The 17,717-nt window shown below is 54.0% G+C and overlaps 7 protein-coding genes across 7 annotated transcripts; 5 read left to right on the top strand and 2 right to left on the bottom strand.

Annotated features, from left to right (window-relative positions):
• Positions 1-102: 102 nt before the first annotated feature.
• BDY24DRAFT_411202 (uncharacterized protein) lies at positions 103-1,091 on the top strand (the record flags this gene model as incomplete). The annotated part of the gene is made up of 6 exons (XM_076642895.1): positions 103-236; positions 315-339; positions 415-511; positions 585-771; positions 837-974; positions 1,049-1,091. 6 exons carry the CDS (start codon positions 103-105, stop codon positions 1,089-1,091), a joined length of 624 nt encoding a protein of 207 aa, XP_076501261.1.
• A 217-nt stretch (positions 1,092-1,308) lies between these two features.
• Positions 1,309-2,377, top strand: BDY24DRAFT_411201 (uncharacterized protein; the record flags this gene model as incomplete). The annotated part of the gene is made up of 6 exons (XM_076642894.1): positions 1,309-1,457; positions 1,539-1,563; positions 1,674-1,785; positions 1,877-1,946; positions 2,171-2,263; positions 2,347-2,377. The coding sequence occupies 6 exons, from the start codon at positions 1,309-1,311 to the stop codon at positions 2,375-2,377; spliced, it is 480 nt and encodes a 159-aa protein (XP_076501260.1).
• A 373-nt stretch (positions 2,378-2,750) lies between these two features.
• BDY24DRAFT_437575 (uncharacterized protein) lies at positions 2,751-4,332 on the top strand. The gene is made up of 3 exons (XM_076644281.1): positions 2,751-3,460; positions 3,545-3,870; positions 3,947-4,332. Exons 1-3 carry the CDS (start codon positions 2,911-2,913, stop codon positions 4,301-4,303), a joined length of 1,233 nt encoding a protein of 410 aa, XP_076501259.1. The 5' UTR covers positions 2,751-2,910; the 3' UTR covers positions 4,304-4,332.
• Positions 4,333-4,585: 253 nt separating this feature from the next.
• BDY24DRAFT_437574 (uncharacterized protein) lies at positions 4,586-6,589 on the bottom strand (the record flags this gene model as incomplete). Its single annotated transcript, XM_076644280.1, has 4 exons — positions 4,586-5,291; positions 5,388-5,434; positions 5,527-5,936; positions 6,055-6,589. 4 exons carry the CDS (start codon positions 6,587-6,589, stop codon positions 4,700-4,702), a joined length of 1,584 nt encoding a protein of 527 aa, XP_076501258.1. The 3' UTR covers positions 4,586-4,699.
• Positions 6,590-6,746: 157 nt separating this feature from the next.
• Positions 6,747-12,989, top strand: BDY24DRAFT_411198 (ATP dependent DNA ligase domain-containing protein; the record flags this gene model as incomplete). The annotated part of the gene is made up of 41 exons (XM_076642893.1): positions 6,747-7,034; positions 7,126-7,155; positions 7,315-7,455; positions 7,529-7,551; positions 7,620-7,721; positions 7,794-7,856; positions 7,932-7,957; positions 8,025-8,044; positions 8,123-8,153; positions 8,226-8,311; positions 8,395-8,456; positions 8,518-8,554; positions 8,627-8,703; positions 8,776-8,871; positions 8,940-8,951; positions 9,014-9,054; positions 9,128-9,196; positions 9,279-9,519; positions 9,599-9,671; positions 9,748-9,792; positions 9,870-9,879; positions 9,963-10,059; positions 10,134-10,181; positions 10,255-10,364; positions 10,438-10,506; positions 10,571-10,593; positions 10,664-10,778; positions 10,867-10,927; positions 11,001-11,043; positions 11,114-11,197; positions 11,266-11,407; positions 11,477-11,582; positions 11,674-11,995; positions 12,068-12,097; positions 12,156-12,304; positions 12,375-12,397; positions 12,460-12,589; positions 12,672-12,685; positions 12,748-12,797; positions 12,881-12,893; positions 12,979-12,989. The coding sequence occupies 41 exons, from the start codon at positions 6,747-6,749 to the stop codon at positions 12,987-12,989; spliced, it is 3,213 nt and encodes a 1,070-aa protein (XP_076501257.1).
• Positions 12,990-13,128: 139 nt separating this feature from the next.
• BDY24DRAFT_374019 (thiolase family protein) lies at positions 13,129-15,562 on the bottom strand. The gene is made up of 10 exons (XM_076638362.1): positions 15,363-15,562; positions 15,139-15,243; positions 15,016-15,049; positions 14,760-14,913; positions 14,453-14,492; positions 14,286-14,383; positions 14,144-14,197; positions 13,707-14,058; positions 13,438-13,570; positions 13,129-13,344 (listed from the first exon to the last, which is right to left on the bottom strand). Exons 1-10 carry the CDS (start codon positions 15,428-15,430, stop codon positions 13,177-13,179), a joined length of 1,206 nt encoding a protein of 401 aa, XP_076501256.1. The 5' UTR covers positions 15,431-15,562; the 3' UTR covers positions 13,129-13,176.
• Positions 15,563-16,218: 656 nt separating this feature from the next.
• BDY24DRAFT_357087 (class I SAM-dependent methyltransferase) lies at positions 16,219-17,596 on the top strand. The gene is made up of 5 exons (XM_076637813.1): positions 16,219-16,385; positions 16,483-16,682; positions 16,756-16,836; positions 16,922-17,194; positions 17,277-17,596. Exons 1-5 carry the CDS (start codon positions 16,237-16,239, stop codon positions 17,507-17,509), a joined length of 936 nt encoding a protein of 311 aa, XP_076501255.1. The 5' UTR covers positions 16,219-16,236; the 3' UTR covers positions 17,510-17,596.
• Positions 17,597-17,717: the final 121 nt, after the last annotated feature.

Raw genomic sequence — 17,717 nt, 5'->3', positions numbered from 1 at the left:
AGACTGTTGGCTGAGGTTTGGCAGGCCCGTGAGCGGGCGAGGAGGAGAGGAGGAAGGAGGGCTCGCTTTCTTCGACCAAACCACCACCTTCGAACGAGCGAGATGTCGACTACTTTGACTTCCGAGCAGGTTTCTTCGCTTGGTGCTCTTGCGGTTTACGATGAGCAGGGAGGGAAGGTCAAGGTTAGGAGTCTGTTCGAGGGAGAAGCAAAAACGACGGTCACTATCTTCCTCAGGTTCGTTGAGCTTTTTCCTTCCTTCCTTCTCTTTTTTCCACCCTTCCTTGCTGACTCTCTCTATCATTTTCTGAGCAGACACTTCTACTGTGCCTTCGACAAGGTCAACCTCTCTTCCCTTCCTCTTCGAAGCTCAAGCGAGAGACGCAACCTCTCTCTCTTCTTCGCCTCTCTACAGAACTACTACCTCGCCTCCCTCGCCTCCTCCCTCTCCCCCGATTCCAACGTCAACATCATCGGCTGCGGATCATGGGAACCCATCAAGTTCTACAGAGGTTCGTTCTCTCGAAAACTCGAACCAAACCACCCTCAAGCTCAACCTCTTCGTTTCGTTCGTTTTCTCGCCAGAGGAAACCCACTCCCCCTATCAAATCCTTCAGATGCTTCCCAATCTCCCTCTCGCCAAAATGCTCTTCACCAACCAGATTCCTTTGCCCAAGTACCTGCAGGAGGATGGGGCGATGAGGCTTGTGGCGAAGAGTGGGAGGAGCGTTTGGGAGCATCTTGGGTTGGTTTGGAAGGGGGGTGTTTACGAGTGAGTGAGCTGAAGCGAGGGGTTTTATTGAGGGAGATGGAGGAGAGCTGACCTGGGTCTGGAAGGGGTTGGCTGGGAGCTAGTCAGAACGAAGGAGAGATCGTGTTCGAACGCGACGACGGCGACGACGCGTCGGGAGGAGGGATCAAGGCTTCGTTTGTTCATCTCATGAAGCACCCTGCTGACCATACGGAGGCTGAGGAGTGAGTTGACGGGCATTGATTCTATCCTTTCAGCTTCGGAGCTGATCTTCGTCTCGTTTTGAATCGGAACTCAGGTTGAAGAAGATCGCAGGTCTTCGAGGAATCGAGGCGACTTGACTGAGTCTGCTGTTCTTCGTCTCCTCCTTTTTCGCTTGTATACGTACTTTCACTTTACTTTCGCCCTATGCCAGATCCTTTCCCTCTTTTTTCTCTCTCGATGGGAAGGAAAGTCGCTTCGCGATGATCGAACTCAGCCCACCCTCGCTCTGAATCGACCCTCTTCTTCCTCTCTCCCTCCAACCACCTCTTTCTCGTTTCTCTTCTTTAGCAAACGATGCAGCTCCCAGACCTCATGCCGAACGGAATTCCTTCGAATCAGGACCTGCACTACCTCTCGTCTCTGGAGGTCTTGGACGAGAGTGGGGAGAAGGTCAAGTTTGGGAGCTTGTTTGGGGAGAGGAGGACGCTGGTTGTTTTCGTCAGGTATGTAGGCTCGTTCGCTGTGTCCCAGGCTTTTTGACGAGGGTGTAGACCGATGCTGACTATCTTGGCTTTGTTATCCAGATCTTGGTTGTGCGGGAAGTGCACTGTAAGTCGGGAGACGAGGAAGCAAAGGGAGGAGAGGGAAGGGAGGAACGAGCGAGCTCAACATCGGAGCTGACCCTTTCCCTCCCCCCGTCCTTCCCTTCGACCCTTCAGCTATACATCAGTCAGCTCGGTGAGGTTATCACTCCCTCGAAGCTCGAGGCCGCTGGTCTCAACGTCGTCGTGGTAGGATGTGGAGGGCACGAACTGGTCAAAGGCTTCAAAGGTGAGCTGACCTCTCCTTCCTTACACCTCCCGCCCTGCCTCTCGCTCACCCTTCCTTCCCTTTCTCCCCATCGCTGCTCTTTCTACTTCAGAAAACACCTCCTGCACGTTCCCCATCTACTCCGATCCAACTCGAGCTACCTTCCTCAAGCTCGGCTGCTCGTGGACTCTCGACATGACTCCCAAAGGCCAATCGAAGAAGGCTTAGTCTACCTCACGAAGTCACCTCTCTCGGAAGCGTTTGGATCGATCAAGTTTGGGTTGTGGAACCTGTTTCTGGTTGGGAAAGCTGGGGATTTGAGGTGAGCTTGTTTTCGTCGCTGGGGAAAGGAAGCATCCAGCTGATCGTCCGTCGCGACTCGACGCGCTTTTCCTTTTCTCTCCAGACAAAACGGAGGAGAGTTCGTCTTCGGACCTGGGGAGATTTGCTCGTTTGCCCATCGAATGCAGAATAGTGAGGATCATACGGATCTGCCTGAGTGAGTGGTCGTTTTTCGCCTTTCTTTCGAAGACCCCGTCGCGTCGTTGACTGACTCTTCCCTTTCCTTCCACCTCGATGCAGACTCTTCGCCGCTGTTGGAATACGAACTTAGACAGAGAACACATTTACCTTCCTTCCACTGTGATCCATCGCGCTCGTTAAGCTTTTTTGGCTGCTTTCCTCGCGTCGACGCCTTGTCCTCGACGTCTCGATCTGATCGCTCGGTTTCGTACACACTCGCTCGGCTCCCTCTGCCTTTTGGATCTAGTTTGATTATAGGTCCACGTACTACTTCGTGTTATTCACGATTCCGAGATGGATTTTCCCTGCTGAAGACGGATGGAATGGGTGAGGACGAAGAGAAAGAGGTCGCCTGGCTGAGCTCTCTGCGAAACCTTTTCAGCGAATTGAAGCTTCGGAAACATCTCTCGTTGTCTTTCTGGTGTCTAGGGGATAAAAGAAAGCTCGCAGGAACAAAAACAGAGACCTCGGTCGGTCGGCAAGGGAACGGAGGAAGGAAGCTCGAGCTCACTTTTCGACCGTCCTTCCCTCCTTCCTCCAACGTTCTTCTCTACAAGCTCCTACACCTTTGACTCCTCCCCTCTCGCCTTCTTCTTTCCCCTCAAAACGGACTAGCGTCCTGTGATGATCTCCCTGCTATCAAAATCCCCGAATATGGCACGGTCCAGCGGACGACAGCTCTCCTCCCTTTCCCCTCCTCCTCCTCCCTCGCTCTTCCTCCCTTCCTCCTCCTCTGCCACTCCCTCTTCCTCCCCCTCGCTCGGCCGACGCTCCTACACCACTCCACCACCACCACCAAAACGCTACACTCCCAGATCCATACCTAAACGCCCAGCCTCGGTCGCTGCTTCCCTCTCCTCCTCCTCTCCGTCGAGCTCAACGTCGGCTTTCCTTCCGGCTCCGCACGCCATCTCCGCCGTCCCCTTCTCGCACCCTCCCTCGGAAGTTGCAGGTTTTCTCGAGTCTCGATCCAGCATCCACGCAGCTTTCTGGTTCCCTTCGCAATGGGTGCGGAGATGGCTTCGACTCAAGATCGACGTGAAACTCGTCAGGTTCGAGGCCGTTTACCTCCCTTGCTGGATGATTTCGGGAGAGGTCAAGGCGCCGTTTACGTCGAGGTACGATACGACGACTAGGGATGTGAGGGTTTCGATGGAGTCGTCGTTCTTCCCAGGTGCGTGCTTCTTCCGGAAAAAATAGAGCGCGACGGGTGAGCGTCTCAAAAGACCGTCGTTGACCTCCTCGTCGCTCTCCCCAGGAACGACTGAAACTCCGTTCAAATGGATCTCCTGTGCCCCTTCCCTCTCCTCCCTCCCTCAACTCGAACCCTTCAAACCCTCCCTCCTCACCCAGTTCGGCAGGAAGATCCGCGCTCTCCCGTTCGAGCTCTCGCCTCTCGTCCTGCCCTCCCTCACCAACCGACTCCCGTACCTCAACGTAGGAGACCACGTCGTCGTCGACGCAGCCAAATCCATCGAATGGAGATCCCTCGACGCCGTTCCTCTCTATTTACCGTTCTACGTCGCGTCCTATAAGCATCCGCTCATGAATTTTGACCTCATCCTCGAGGACACGCAGGAGGACGTGAGTTTTCGCGTCGTCTCTTTTCCTCGCCTTCTCAACTTCTTCACTCACTATCCTGCTCTTTTCCTCCCCACAGCTAAAAGACTGCTTCTACAACGTCGACTACGCCTGGCCCGAGCCCACCGATCCCAAAGCGCCTCACGACGACCGTCGCCTCCTCCATCGATGGTCCCTCACCAGTCACCCGTCCGACCAACTCAGCAAGGACCCCACGGGACTGCAGCAACCCATCTTTGCTCTCGGTTCCAAGGTGGCGGAACCGTTGGAGTACAGGAAGGATCTGGCGAAGGAAATTGCAGAGCAAGGGAGCAAGAGGGTGGAGAGCTGGTTGGACGCGCCGGGGAATTTGGAGCTGGTGAAGGAGCTGAGTGCGAAGGGGTTGGAGGGAGCGGAGAGGTTTGTGGGGAGGATGGGAGGGAGTGAAGTTAGGTAGACTTTTTGTTGGCGGTTTGGATTCGAGGCAGAGATGCTGGTCGAGTGGTTTTCCGTTGTGGAAAGGGAAAGAAGCGTCGACGCTTGCTTTTCTGCTTGCTTTTCAGGATATGTAGCATCGGACCAGGGTCTATAGAGATCATCACACCTTGAATGAGTCTTTACTCATTCCTTAGAGAAACGCCACGACCTGAGGAACGAGTCCTTTCGAAGCAGTTTCTCGCTCGTCCTCAAGACGCGTCGACCTTCCTCGGCTTGTTCCCGTCCAAAGCTGGAGCCTTCTCTCTCTTCCTCCCTTCTCTCAAGGGAAGAGCACAGACCTTTTTGGTCTCTCTCATCTCTCTCAACCCTTTTCTATTCTCGTTCCAATCGCACATCTCTCCAAACACACAACCATTCAATCCTCCTCGACCTCCCCTTGCTCCTCCGTCCCGACCCACCTGACAATTTTCCCGACCCCCTCCTCGCCCTCCTTCCCACCCTTCAAACTCAACCTCCTGATCTCCTCCCTCCCACTCCTCGCCAACATTTCATCCCCCATCCTCGCGACCGCCCACGCCCAAGCCTCCTCCCTCCTCCCGAGCACCTTCGCCTTGACCCACTTCCTCGTCGCTTCCTGCCTCCCTTCCCTCTCCTTGTCCAACTTCTCCCTCATCTCCTCCGGCACCTCCTTCTCCCAGTCCTTCCTCTTCGCGCTCCTCAACCGATCCATCCGCGTCGCCGTCGCCGTCGCCGACTCGTCCCCGTGCTTCTCGAGGTCCTCGACCTGCTTGAGAACGAGTCGGAAGACGTCGGACATTTGAGGGGAGAGGTCGTTGCCTTCGGGACTGTTCGGGTCGGTATTAGAGGGGTTGGCTACTGAGAGGGGTTCGAGATCGAAGTGGGAGGGTTGGAGGAAGGGAGTTTGGCCGACGGTGAGAGGAGAGGAGGTTGGGTAGGGAGGGTGCGGTTTGAAGAGTACTCGGCCGTAAGGGGTTTCGGGGTAGGGGCTGCGGAAGAGGGAAGAAGAAGAAGAAAGATACGAACGGAGAGGAGAGGTCAGGGCCTGGGAGAGAAGAGGAGAGAGAGAGGAAGGGAGAACGCACGCGTCCTTGCCCTTGGGATGAGGGATGTAGACTTCGCAGTTTCCGGCCTGGGAGCAAAAAGGAAGAAACAAAAGGGAGAAGTCAACAACGGGCGCTCTGTAAGTAAAGAAAGAGGAACGAAGAACATCGAGAAACGCACATCATCGTTCGTCGCCTCCAACAACAATGTCGACTCCTTCCCCTCAAACTCGTACTTTGCCAGGTAGAAAGGCAGGTAAAGCGGCGTCGCGTCCAGCTGCTCCCATACCACGTCCTTCTCCGTATCCTCTACGAGGAACGCGTCCTCTTTGTCCGTGCCAGGACGCGGGGCAGTAATGAAATGGTAACATGCTTTGTTTGCATCAAAGAATCTGGGGACGGGGATCCGGAGGGATTTGGCGTTGCGGATCAGTTCCGGGAGGACGAGAGGGGAGGAGTCGAAGGGGAAGGGAGTGACCTTCTGGCCGTACTGCTCCAGGTGGCGAGAAGGGTTGAAGAAGGGGAGGTGCTCGGGGAGTTCGGGGAGGGTGGGTTGGAAAGAGAGGTGCGAGATCGGGTAGGAGGAGGTGCCTGGGAGCGAGAGAGCGACGAGACGGAGGGAGAACGAGGCGAGCAAGAGAACACGATCAGCTCTGCGTAGATAGAAGGCTCGTACAGTAGAGAAACGAGGTTTGCAAGATCAACTTACCTGGGAAAAACGAGAACTCTGAATCAACTCCCAACTTGAAAACCCTCTTCCCGTCGTTCTTCTTCCTCTCCTTCTCCTCCTCCTCGGCCATCCTCGCCATCTCGTCCTCCGCCTCTTCTCCCCATCCTACAGCTTGGTCGCTGGAGTTTAGAACGCTGAGCTTGTCCCCTTCTCCTACGACGGTGACCTTGGTTGTAACTTTGGCTTGAACGGACCAGGCTGGGATGTAGATCATCTGGTGATTGACGAGAGGGATTCGATCCTTGAAGATGGAGGGCAGGAGTTGATGGCCTATCCATGCGAAAAGGGCGGAAGGGCTGTAGGAAGTCGCGATGGAGAAGGCGGCGAGTCGTTTGAGAGCGAGTTCGGGAGGGATCGAGAAGGGGAGGACGTGGATTTGGGAGGGGAGAGGGAGGTACGAGGAGGAGGAAGGAGGAGGAGAGGAGGAGTGAGCTCGTCGAGAGATGGCGAAGGGAGAAGAGCTCAGACGACCGAGTCTAGAGACCGTGCGACTGTTTCCGGTACTCCGAAGCATTGTTGTTGATGTAGAGATATACAAGGAGGGGAAGAGGAAAAGGTGTAGCGGGAGCAAAAGAGGTGAGCTCGTCGTGTCGTTGTTCGAGGTGATCAGCTCAACTCTCCTTCTCCTTCTCTCCTCCCGCCCACAACCCTCCTTCTTCTCGACCCAAAGAATGCCCTCCCCCACCCCTTCTCCCCCTGGTTCCCCCTCTGGACCTTCTGCCACCCAGTACCAATCCAAAATCGACGCGCAACAGGACGAAGACGACGACACGACCTCCCATCAGACCACCGCCGCCCTCGAGCGACCTCCCGAACTCACTCCCTTCGGAGACTCGCCTCCCTTCTCGACGTTCGTACACATCCTCGAGAAGGTCAGGGATGTTCCAACGATGGAGAAGAAGAGGCACACCCTCTCAAGTTACTTTGACGCTTGGAGGAACAGGGTCGGGTTGGATCTGGTGAGCTCGGTGGAGCTGAAGAGGACGAGTGTCTCTACTAGAAGATAGAGAGCTTATCTGCAACCTTTCTTGGTTTCCCTACCGACTATAGTTCCCTATCCTTCGACTGCTCATCCCTGAGGTTCGTTACCGTTTCTCAGTCTCCCAGGAAAGCAGTGTGGAGGAAGAGGAGGAGGGAGGAGGAGCTGTTGAGCTCGCCACTTTCCCTCCCCTCCCTCCGTTGTCTCTCTCTCTCATTCCGAGCTAACTCTACCTTTCCGGCCTTTGTTGCGATTTGCAGAGAGACAAGGAGAGATCGGTCTACGGTCTCAAGGAACAAGCTCTCGCGAAATGCTACATCAAGGTCCTCGGACTCGATGCGAAGAAGACGGAGGCTGGAAGGAGGTTGACGCAGTGGAAGCAGCCTACTGGGAAGGACAACGTGAGGGATACCGCTTTCTTAACGTCTCGAGAAGCAGGAAACTGAGCTTTTCGTTTGATTTGGTGGCGAACAGCAAGTGACTGGTGACTTTGCGAGGTTCGTTCTTCGTCCCTCTCTTTTTCGTTCCTCTCCTCACTGACGCCTCGTCCTCTTCCTCTTCTCAGTGTGCTCTACGAAGTCGTCAAGGAACGATCGGACGTCTCCAAGTCTACCCTTACGATAGATGAGGTGCACGAGCTTCTGGATCAGCTTTCCAAGGCCACAGGGTGCGTCTCCACGCGTCTCGCCCGAATCACGTCGAAGCTGACTGAGCGTACTCTTCTCTCTTCGTCTTTCAGGGATGAAGCAAAGTCCGCTATCCTTTCCAAGTTCTACCACAACCTCGAAGCCAAGGATCAGAGGTGAGAAGGCTTTTCGTTCGAGGCCTTTCTTCCGTCGCGTCGAAGTTGACTTTTGTTCTCTTTCGATTCCTACAGATGGCTTGTTAGAATCATTCTCAAAGGTGCATAAAGATCTTCCGTCGTTTTTGTGCTCTCTAATGCTGGCCTGATCTTTATTTGTAACCGCAGACTTGAAGATCACCGTCAAGGTTCGTTCGTTTCTCCCTTCGACAGCGTTTGTCTTCTCGATCGAGCTGACTTTGCTCTCCTTCGTTCCGTCTGCGCAGGAGAAATCCATTCTCAACATCTTCCATCCTGGTGAGCAAACCTCTTCGATCGTCTTGCTCGTTCTTCTATGGCTGACCCTTCTCTCTTGATCTCCTCCGCCAGACGCCATGGCTCTCTTCAACGTCACGTCCGACCTTCGAAACGTTTGCTACTCCCTCCCCGACCCTTCCGCCCGAATCGAAAAAGACGTCAGTCCACCCTTCCGCTCGTCATATTCAACATTTACTGAGTCCTCCCTCGCCCGGTCTTCCCTTCGCTCGATCTCAAACAGAAAACCAAGGTCACACTCGACGCTGCTCTCCTCCCTCAGCTCTCTACGCGAGGAACTCCCAAGTGAGCGAGCCTCAAACCCCGTTGCATGCAGAACATCCCTGACAACTTCTTGCTCCATCAGTCTCACCTCAACAGCCAAGAAGATGGGATCCAACTTCGTTCGTCCCACCTCCCCGTCCTCGTCCTCTTTCGCCCTTCGTCGCTTCGCTGACTTCGTTTCCCTTTCGCAGATCATCGAGGAGAAGCTCGACGGAGAACGCATTCAGATTCACAGGATTGGAGGACAGAGATATCACATCTGGTCGAGGTGAGCGTCGTCTCAGAAAGAGAGGGTCGAAGAAGTTCGAAGTCGAACGCTGACCTTCCTTCCCGCTCACAGGAAGGGAAAGGACTACACCTACCTCTATGGAAGCAACCCTAGCGAAGGATCACTCATCCCGTTTATCCACGACGCGTTCAGGAAAGATGTTGCCGAGTGAGTCGAGGGGAGACGTGAGCTGCGTTGAGACGACGTGCTGACTTTCTTCTTTTCTCTCGGTGCAGCTGTATCCTCGAGTGAGTCGATCTCACCTTTATCCCTCGATGCAACAGCTTACTGAAATTATGCTGTCTCTCAGTGGCGAGATGTTGGCCTACGATCCCGATCTCGATCGATGTCGTCAGTTCTTCCTCTCTCCTTCCCTCGACGCGTCGACCTCTTCCGCTGACCGGTTGCTTCTCGTTCCCTCCAGTCCCCTTTGGAAGTCTCAAATCTTCCGCTCTCGACAAGTCCGGTGACGACAGAAAGCCTCATCCTTGCTGTTCGTATTCATCCTCCCTCTTCCTTTCTCCTCCCTCTTCTCACTCATCGCCTCTTCCCCTTCTGATCTCCCACTCCCTCAGTCAAAGTCTTCGACATCCTCTACGTCCGAGGCAAAGGCAACTCCAAAGGAACTGCCCTCTCTAACATCCCTCTCCATCGACGAAAAGTCTTCCTCGAAGGAGGGTTGGACGAGAAGACCAAGACGCACACCGTCGGAGTCATTCGACAGATCCCTGGGAGGATCGAGTTCCCGTACAGGACAGAAGGAGCGAACACGGCGGAGGATATTAGGAGCGAACTGCATGGGATCATGGAGAGAAAGTGGGTCTGGATTGTGGGGAGACGAAGGGAGACGACTGACTTCGGGTTTGGTTTGGTTTGCTGGCTTTGCTCCTTAAAGGGGAGAAGGGTTGATTCTCAAGAACCGAAACTCTCTCTACGAACCTGGAGGGAGGAACAAGGACTGGGTGAAGGTTCGTTGTGGTGTTTTCCCTCTCGTCTCGAGTCAAGTGAGTTGATTCTGACGCGTCCTTGCTTTCGTTTCGACAGGTCAAGCCTGATTACTTCGATGAGCTCGGGGAGAATTGTGATCTGGTGAGTCTCTTTACCTACATCTGTAGCCATTCTTGAAATAGTACTGAGGCTATCTCGTTTTCTTTCTTCGCCATCAGGCTGTTCTCGGTGAGTTCGAAAGTCGAACTTCGAACATCAAACGTCGAAGCCATTCCCTGACCTCTTCTTCCTCTCGTTTTCTTCTTTCGTAGGTGGGTGGTGGGGAACCGGTAGTCGAGGAGGAAGGATCAGTACGCTTCTTCTCGGTCTTCAGTGCGACGACGAGTTCGATAAGGACGGAGGACCCATGTTCGTCGCTCTCGCCCTCTTCTTCCTCCTCTTCGTCGCTGACTCTCGCTTCCTCTCCCTGCCCCTTCGAACAGGTTCGTCACCTTCGCCAAGATCGGAAGCGGAATGAACCTCCTCGACTAGTACGTTTCTTCGCCTTCCCATTCGAGCCTGACGTTGTCCAACGCTGACTTTGGTCTATCCCGCTTCTCGCAGCAACTGGATCTCCAACTGGCACGGCAAGCACTTCAGAACGTTCGATAAGAACAAGAAGACGACGTGGCCGTCGTTCATCAAGTTCGCTTCGAACGGGATCGAGGATAAGCGTGCGTTCCTTCTGTTGGAAGCTCGACTCGAGACAGAACCCAAAGCTGACCTGCCTCTCTCTTTTCCTTTCAGCCGACGTCTGGATTCATCCGAGGAACTCGTTCATCTGCTCGATCAAAGCGAGTGAAGTTATTCCTACCGGTGAGTCCATCTGTTCTTTCATTCGAGACCGAGACGAAACTGATTCGACGCGACTTTTTTTCAGCTGACTTCGGAGTCGGAATGACGGTGGGCTCGACTCGTTTTCCCTTCCCCGCCCTTCGGATCGCTTGCTGACCTGCTTCTTCTATTTCCTCAGCTTCGTTTCCCTCGCTGCAAGTACATCCGATGGGATCTCGCTACCAAGGAGCAGATGAGGAAGAACGGGACGAACGTCGACTTGACCGACAACGTCGAGGGACTCACGGTTGATCGTCAATTCCTCCCTTTCATCCCTTCTTCTTCTCCACCTCAAGCAACTGACGTCTTTTTTTCTTCTTTTTCCTTCCGTCGTTCTCGCAGAGTGGAAGAAGTTCGAGAGGGATCATGTTCGAGAGATCAACATGCACGAAACGGCTGGGGGGTTCGTCTCTCTCTCCCCCTCTCTCTCTCTCCCGGTGGACATCAGACGCTGATCCTTCGGTTGGGTTCTCCAGCAAGAGGAAGGCGAAAGGGTCTGGTCCTGCTGCGAAGGCAAGCGTCTTCGTCGATTCTTTCTCCTCGTCGAAACATCGCTGACGCCGCTCCTCCCCTCTTCCTCTTCTTCAAGCGAGCCAAACTTCCTTCTTCCTTTAAGGGGTTCGACACCACTGGAACCTCCGTCGAGTCTCAGATCTTCGCTCATCATCGATTCGTTAGTTCTCGGTCTCTAGGACTTTGAGACGACTCGACCTTCCGCTGACTCCGCTCTTTCTCGTTCAGTACGTCGTCACCGATGGACCTCGAGGGATCAAGAAAACAGATCTCGAGAAGATGATCTTCAAGAACGGAGGAATCTTCAAGCAGGACGGGAAACCTGACACGACTGGAGACTACATCGTCTTTGGGGTATCGACGAAGCTCAGTAGGTTCTTTCGTCTCGTCGCATCCCGTTTTTTGAGACGTCGACTGACCTCTTCCTCTCTGGAATTAGTCGCTCGAACCAACGCCATGCAACAAGGAGGTCAGGTCGATATCCTCAAGCCCGACTGGATTCTCGATTCCATCAAGCGAGGAAGGGCTTTGCCTCTTTTCGAGAAGTGAGCAAACTCGACTCGTCTTGGCTCGTCTTCCTCTTCCCTTTCTTCTCCCTCTCACTGATCTTGCCCCATTTTTCTCGTCCTCTTACAGATACGTCCTTCATCCCACCGTCGATACCAAGAAGTCAGCTGCTTTCAAAGCCGATCCGGAAACCTTCATGGACTTGGACGAGGACGGAAGCGAGAGCGACACCGAGGACGAGGACGAGATCAAGGAGGAGAAGCCGTTCGACCCTTTCTTCGAAGGGAGGAAGAAGGAGGCTGAACAAGGGAAGAAGGACTACACCAAAAATGAGTGGCTGGAGGAGGTCGATCCTAGTTTGAACGAGGACTTTGAGAGGGAGCCGGTTCGAGAGAAGCAGTGGGATTCGGAGGAGGGAGACTCGGAGCCTGCTGATTCGGAGGACGAGGATGTGAGTCGCCTGCACTTCTCTACTTTTCGGCGAGCTCCCTGGCTGATGGCGTTTTCTATCGTTTTCCATCAGCTCGACGTTGATTTTGAACGACTCGACGTCGTGAGCTTCTTTCTTTCTCTTCGATCTCGGCGCGTCTCTGACTCTCTCGTTTCCTCAGAACGACGAACCCAGGATGGGAGGCAACGATGAAGACGCTACGATGTACGACAACGACAACATCTTCCGGTACCTCAGGTTCTACCTCGACTCGTACGAGAACGCTGGCGAAAACGCACTCCCCTTCCCGGACGAAGGATCTGCTGCTGAGTGAGTCTCTCTCGTTCTTGCTTCTTCCGACGAGGATATGCATACTAACTCGTCTCTTTTTCTTGACCAGACTCGAATCCCTCAAGGACCTCAGTGAGTGATTCCTTTCTTCGTCGACGAGCCGCGTCCGGTCGCTGACTCTCCTTGCCTTGCAGTCACGTCCAACGGTGGAAGCTTGACCAACGACATCCACGACGCTCATCTCACGCACGTAGTCCTCGCCGACTTTGGAGACGTTCGATACAGGGAGGTCACCAGAGCCGTCAATCCGAGGGAACGAAGCCAGTGAGTCGGCTCGTTTCGTTTCGTTTCGTTAATCGCCTTCGGCGTATCTTACTGACGTCTTCCCTTGATTTCGCTCTTGCAGGCAAAGACGACGACGTGAGTACTTATTTGATGCTCTCTCCTATTCGAGTACTCGTCTGACCTCGCTTTTCCTCCAGACCTCGTTCCCGTCGCTTGGGTTCTCGACTCGCTCAAGGAGGAGACTTTGGTTCGTCCTGCTCCCGCTCGATTGTTCTCCTTTCGATCTTCCCGAGCTGATATTTTCCCCCCTTTTCTCTTTGATGGCTATAGCAAGCTGAATCCAGTGAGTTCTTGTGCCTTTCTCCAGGCGAAGGTCGGAGCTTCGGAACTGACCCTCGACGCGTCTTCCCTCCTCCCTTTCTTTACAGAGTACCTCTAAATCACTCCTGCCAACGCCAGCCCAAGCCCTTTTTTCTTTGCTTCACTCACCATCCATCTACTTTACGACACTCATGCACTAGTCTCTCTTATGAAACCTTTCGTTCTTTCACCCCGCGGTCTTGCCATGGAAAGTTGAAGCGAAGCAAAGGACGATCGTATCGAATCCGAAGGTAAAGACTACGCAACTAAACCCTCTCCAAGATGACAGCGATTCCCTGTCCTCCTCCGATGCAAGCAGCTCCAAGAGCGTATCTCTCCTTCCTATCCTGCAACGCGTGCGACAGAGATCCGACGATCCTCGCTCCTGAAGCTCCGAGAGGATGTCCGACAGCGATGGCTCCTCCGAAGAGGTTCTATCAGAGCAAATGAGAGAGCGGGCGAAAGTCAGTTTGAGGAGAGTGGAAAGAAGAGAGACGGAGACAGGAGGCGAAGGAAAGGAAACGAACGGTCCTCTCGATGGGAAGGTCGAGCTCCTTCTGAACGGCGAGGAATTGGGATGCGAAAGCCTCGTTGACGTCGATGATGTCCATGTCGGCGATGGTGAGGTTGGCTCGTTTGAGGGCGAGTTTGATGGCCTCACTGTGAGGACAAGTCGAGAAAAAAAGAGCGGGAACCGAAGCGATCAGTTTCGACTTCGTTCCTCCAACCCGAGCCTTCCTCGTAGAGCCTCCATCACTACAAGCAGCTCCTCGATTTTGAGAGATCGAGTACTCACACAGGTCCGATGCCCATGAGCTCAGGAGCGCAAGCGGTTACTCCCCAGGACACGACTCTCGCCAAAGGTTTCAAGCCAAACTCCTTCACCATCGCCTCACTCGCAACGACGTTCGCAGCCGCTCCATCAGCGATACCACTTGAGTTTCCGGCGGTGACGACTCCTCCCTTCTTGAAGGCTGGAGGAAGACGGGCGAGAGATTCCATCGTGGTTCCGATTCGAGGGTGTTCGTCGGCGAGGAGGTGAAGCTTCGCGTCCTTTCGGGTGGGAGTGGGGACGGAGGTGAGGTGAGCGAGAGTGTGAGGGAGGTTGAGAGCTGCGGCGTGTCGAACTTGCGAGAGGAGGGCGTAGCCTGGGGGAAGAAAAGGTAGCGGTGGGTGAGCTCCAAGAACTCGATGGACGGATTCGAAGCGTCGGGCGTCGAAAGGTGGACTCACGATCGCAATCTTCTCGAGTGATGCCGTACTTCGCGGCGAGGTTCTCGGCGGTGACTGAAGAAGAAACAAGGACCCAAATCAGGTTGAGATCTTGGCGTTTTTTTTTTAAGGAAGAGAGATGGGAGAGGGACGGAAAACTCACAGCCCATGGGAGTGACCTCTCGAGTAGGGTTCTGATCGATCAGAGACTCGGACAAGCTATCCTTCAGCTCGGATCCAACTCCGTACTTGACTCCCCACCTGTAAGATGAACGTAAAAAAGAATCAGCAAAGGCAACCAGTCCAAGAAAGAGAAGTGCGAGCACTCGCCTCGTTCCGTGAAGAGTGAAAGGAGCCATCGACATGTTCTCTGTTTTGCCATGAATCAACACGAAAAAAAGAGAGTCAGTCTGAGCTCTAGGTCTGTAGAAGTACATAGCGTTGCAGGAATGGCGAGGAAGGAGGGAAGAGGAGGAGCGAGTCGTCCCGAGGTCGACCTTCGAGAGACGTCAACCTCGCTGGGACGAGCTCGGCTGAGCAACTCTTCTCTCAGTCCGTCTTCTAGGTGTCTACCACCCGCAAATGTATCTCTCTTTCTCGATAAGGCAAGAAAAGAAGAAAAGAAACGAGGACTGACCTGTTCCTCCTGTAAGGTAGAGGTTTCCCTCGCTCAGTCGGATCGCCTGTGAGGCGTTGATGATAGCCTGGAAGCCTGACCCACAGAGTCGGTTGAGAGTGAGGGCTGGAGTAGTGACGGGAAGACCAGAGAGATGGCCGACGTGACGGGCGAGCTGAAGGGAAGAGAACGGAGGGAGAGGGAGAGGTGGAAGGAGGAGAGATGGCGAGGGTCAGCTTTAGGCCAGCCTCCAGCTCGAGTGAGAGATGGGTCGCACATAGGGAGTAGAGTTGTCCGATTGGACGACTCCACTGTATGAAGTGAAGAAGACGAGACTCTGGATCAGCTCAGGATTCTCAAGAAGGAAGGAAGAACGAAAGCTGGAAGGTGGCGAGCTCACCCGAAGATCACCTCGTCCACTCGAGTTCTCATCTCCTCAGGAAGCTCAGCCAGAGCAGCCATTCCAGCAATCCCTCCGAGATGAGAAGACTTGATATCCTTGAGGCTAAAAAAGAGCGAGAAGGTAGGAGAAGAAGGAGAACCGTCAGCAACGATCTCAGTCAGCAAAGAAAGGAAGGAGGAGGGAAGAGTCGGGCTGAAGCTCAATGTGTGGAAGAAGCTCACCTTCCTCCAAAGGATCCAAAAGGAGTTCGCTTAGCGGCAACAATGAAAGATTGAGGTAGAGCAGACATGATAGTGGGAAAGAGAGTGTTCGAAGAAAGGTCGGGGTGGTGGTTCGTGAGAAGGAAGGAAGGAAAAGGACGAAGGTCACCTCGGCTACTGATGGAGCTGTAAGCGGAGACTGATGAACGTGAGTTTCATCGATCAAAATTTGCTGAGGAGGAAATGATTGGGATTCGAGAACTGATCGTTGAGTGCTGGACTTGAAAATCAAGAGCGGGAGAGGATGAAGGTCGTACAAACCTGGCAAGTTTACTCGAAGGGTGGCCGACGCGTCGTCTCGACGACCTCGACACAGAGGCGTCACTTTATTGTCTAGGACTCGCGACAAAAGCAAAAACCTCTCTCTATAGACCTACTGTGCGACTAGACAGGCGCCCTTCAGAGTTCCTGCTCACAGAAAGTGGTCTCGAACACGGCGAGCGACGCGTTCGATTCGACACGTTCTAGCCCTAGGCGTTTTGGCTTTCCTCTACACCGAACAAAAACGCTGATTAGCAAGGCTTCCTTTTCCGTCTCCTTTCTCCCCTTGGCATCACTTCCTGTTTGTCGAGCGAAGTTATGCTCGACTCGTGCTCTCTCAGTTCTCGTCCTCTCCCTTTCGGCAAGAGAGCTGGGTTTTTAAAACCGCTCGCCTGAGAGTTTTTAGATCACTTTAACTCCTTATAGACCCTAATCTTACCTTCGAAGCAACGAGAAATTTCAGCTAGAACTCGGACAGTGAGCCCGATTTCGGCTCTTCGGTCTTCTCCTTTCGCTCGAGGTCAACTCCCTTCCCTCCCTCCCTCCTTTCCTCCCAAACCATCACCGACTCAGTATGACCTCCTTCGCAGCAAAGTCCTTCAACGCCGCCGCTTACTTCGCCTCTCGTCCGACCTACCCTCCAGCCTTCTACGATCTCACGCTCGCCTACCACACCTCTCGAGGAGGGGAGAAGGAAAGCGCTCTCGATTTGGGCTGTGGTCCGTTCGTAGCACTCTCGTCTCTTCTTTTTGATGTATACTGATCTCCCGGAGCTCTCACTGATGCAATTTCCTTCTCTTCTCATCGATCAACGCTCCAGAGGGCTCATCGCATCTCAACTCACCTCTCGATTCACGACCGTTCTTGGAGTCGATCCTGGAGAGAAGATGATCAGTGTGGCGAAGAGCGCTTCTGTTCTGCCAGAGGATAAACTCGCATACCGAGTTGGGAAGGGAGAGGATTTGAGTTTCATAGAGGATTCGAGCGTTGATCTCCTCACTGTTGGACAAGCAGCTCATTGTGAGCTGATCTCCTCCATCTTCCTCTCCGACGCTCTCTTTCCCTCGAGCTGATCAGATCTTGTCTTGATCAGGGTTCGACTTCGACGTCATCTGGAACGAGCTCGGGCGGATTCTTAAGCCAGGAGGAAGCGTTGCCTTCTGGGGGTATGGGGGTGAGCTGAGTTCTCTTGATGAACATCCTTCTCCCCTCGCGTCTCCTTGGCCTGACCTCGTCCTTCCCGTACGTTGCAATCTCAGAAAACACCTTCCCCAACCACCCAAGTCTACAAGGCATCATCTCGAAGTATCAAGCCTCGCTTCCATGGCAGCAACCCGGTCGGTCCATCGTCGAAGGACTTCTCTCCTCTCTCCCTTTCCCCGTCGCTCCCTCGCAAGCCCCTTCACCAACTCTCAACCTCCTGTCCTCTCGACCTTGGACTCTCCCACAAGAACCTACTCCTCCCGCTGAACTCACCTCGACTGGCTGGGATCCTGAGAGCATGGTTCGAATTCGGGAGACCCCTGAAGGAGGTGCGTCTCCCTCCTCTTCTCCCCTCTCTCGCTTCCTCGACCGACGTTCGAGCTGATCTCACGCTGTTTTGGAATTCGACAGGACCACTCGGTATCCCCAAAACGATGACCTGGGAAGAGTACGACGACTACCTCGGGACTGCGTCGGGTCTTCACGAGTACGCTCGATTGAACGGCGAGGAGGCTGGAAAGAAGTTGAGAAGAGAGTTCCTGGACGAGATCAAGGAGGGAGTGAAGCAAGAGGGTGGGAGGGACGATGGGAAGATTGACGTGGTTTGGCCGGCGGTGGTGATGTTGGCTGGGAAGAAGCTTTGAAGCGGGGAGAGGGAGAGACGCGTTTCGAACGATGGATCTCTGTCGGAACTTATTCAATTGAACGACCTTTGATGATATGTTATAGCCTAAAGACTCCGAATACGTTTACCTTTCGAGTCGCGGCGAGTTGTTAAGACGGAAGGCGAGGGAGGGAACAGAGAGACGCGCCTTCTGTCATCGGCGTCGCTTCTTCTTTCGAGGAATCGAA

The sequence above is a fragment of the Mrakia frigida genome, assembly GCF_051309035.1.
Source record: "Mrakia frigida strain ATCC 22029 unplaced genomic scaffold BDY24scaffold_1, whole genome shotgun sequence".
NCBI lineage: Eukaryota > Fungi > Basidiomycota > Tremellomycetes > Cystofilobasidiales > Mrakiaceae > Mrakia > Mrakia frigida.
The sequence above is the reverse complement of the archived record's forward strand: the minus strand, read 5'-3'. Positions and strand labels throughout refer to the sequence as shown.

Bases quoted from the DNA above. Each gene is read 5' to 3' on its own strand.
- BDY24DRAFT_437575 (XM_076644281.1), top strand. From the start codon at position 2,911: ATGATCTCCCTGCTATCAAAATCCCCGAATATGGCACGGTCCAGCGGA. The intron at 3,461-3,544 runs GTGCGTGCTTCT...CGCTCTCCCCAG, and splicing joins GGAGTCGTCGTTCTTCCCAG to GAACGACTGAAACTCCGTTC. The intron at 3,871-3,946 runs GTGAGTTTTCGC...TCCTCCCCACAG, and splicing joins TCGAGGACACGCAGGAGGAC to CTAAAAGACTGCTTCTACAA.
- BDY24DRAFT_374019 (XM_076638362.1), bottom strand. From the start codon at position 15,430: ATGTCTGCTCTACCTCAATCTTTCATTGTTGCCGCTAAGCGAACTCCT. The intron at 15,050-15,138 runs GTGAGCTCGCCA...CACTTCATACAG, and splicing joins GTGGACGAGGTGATCTTCGG to TGGAGTCGTCCAATCGGACA. The intron at 13,345-13,437 runs GTTCGTTTCCTT...TTGCTCTGATAG, and splicing joins ACCTTCCCATCGAGAGGACC to AACCTCTTCGGAGGAGCCAT.
- BDY24DRAFT_357087 (XM_076637813.1), top strand. From the start codon at position 16,237: ATGACCTCCTTCGCAGCAAAGTCCTTCAACGCCGCCGCTTACTTCGCC. The intron at 16,386-16,482 runs GTTCGTAGCACT...TCAACGCTCCAG, and splicing joins CTCGATTTGGGCTGTGGTCC to AGGGCTCATCGCATCTCAAC. The intron at 17,195-17,276 runs GTGCGTCTCCCT...GGAATTCGACAG, and splicing joins TCGGGAGACCCCTGAAGGAG to GACCACTCGGTATCCCCAAA.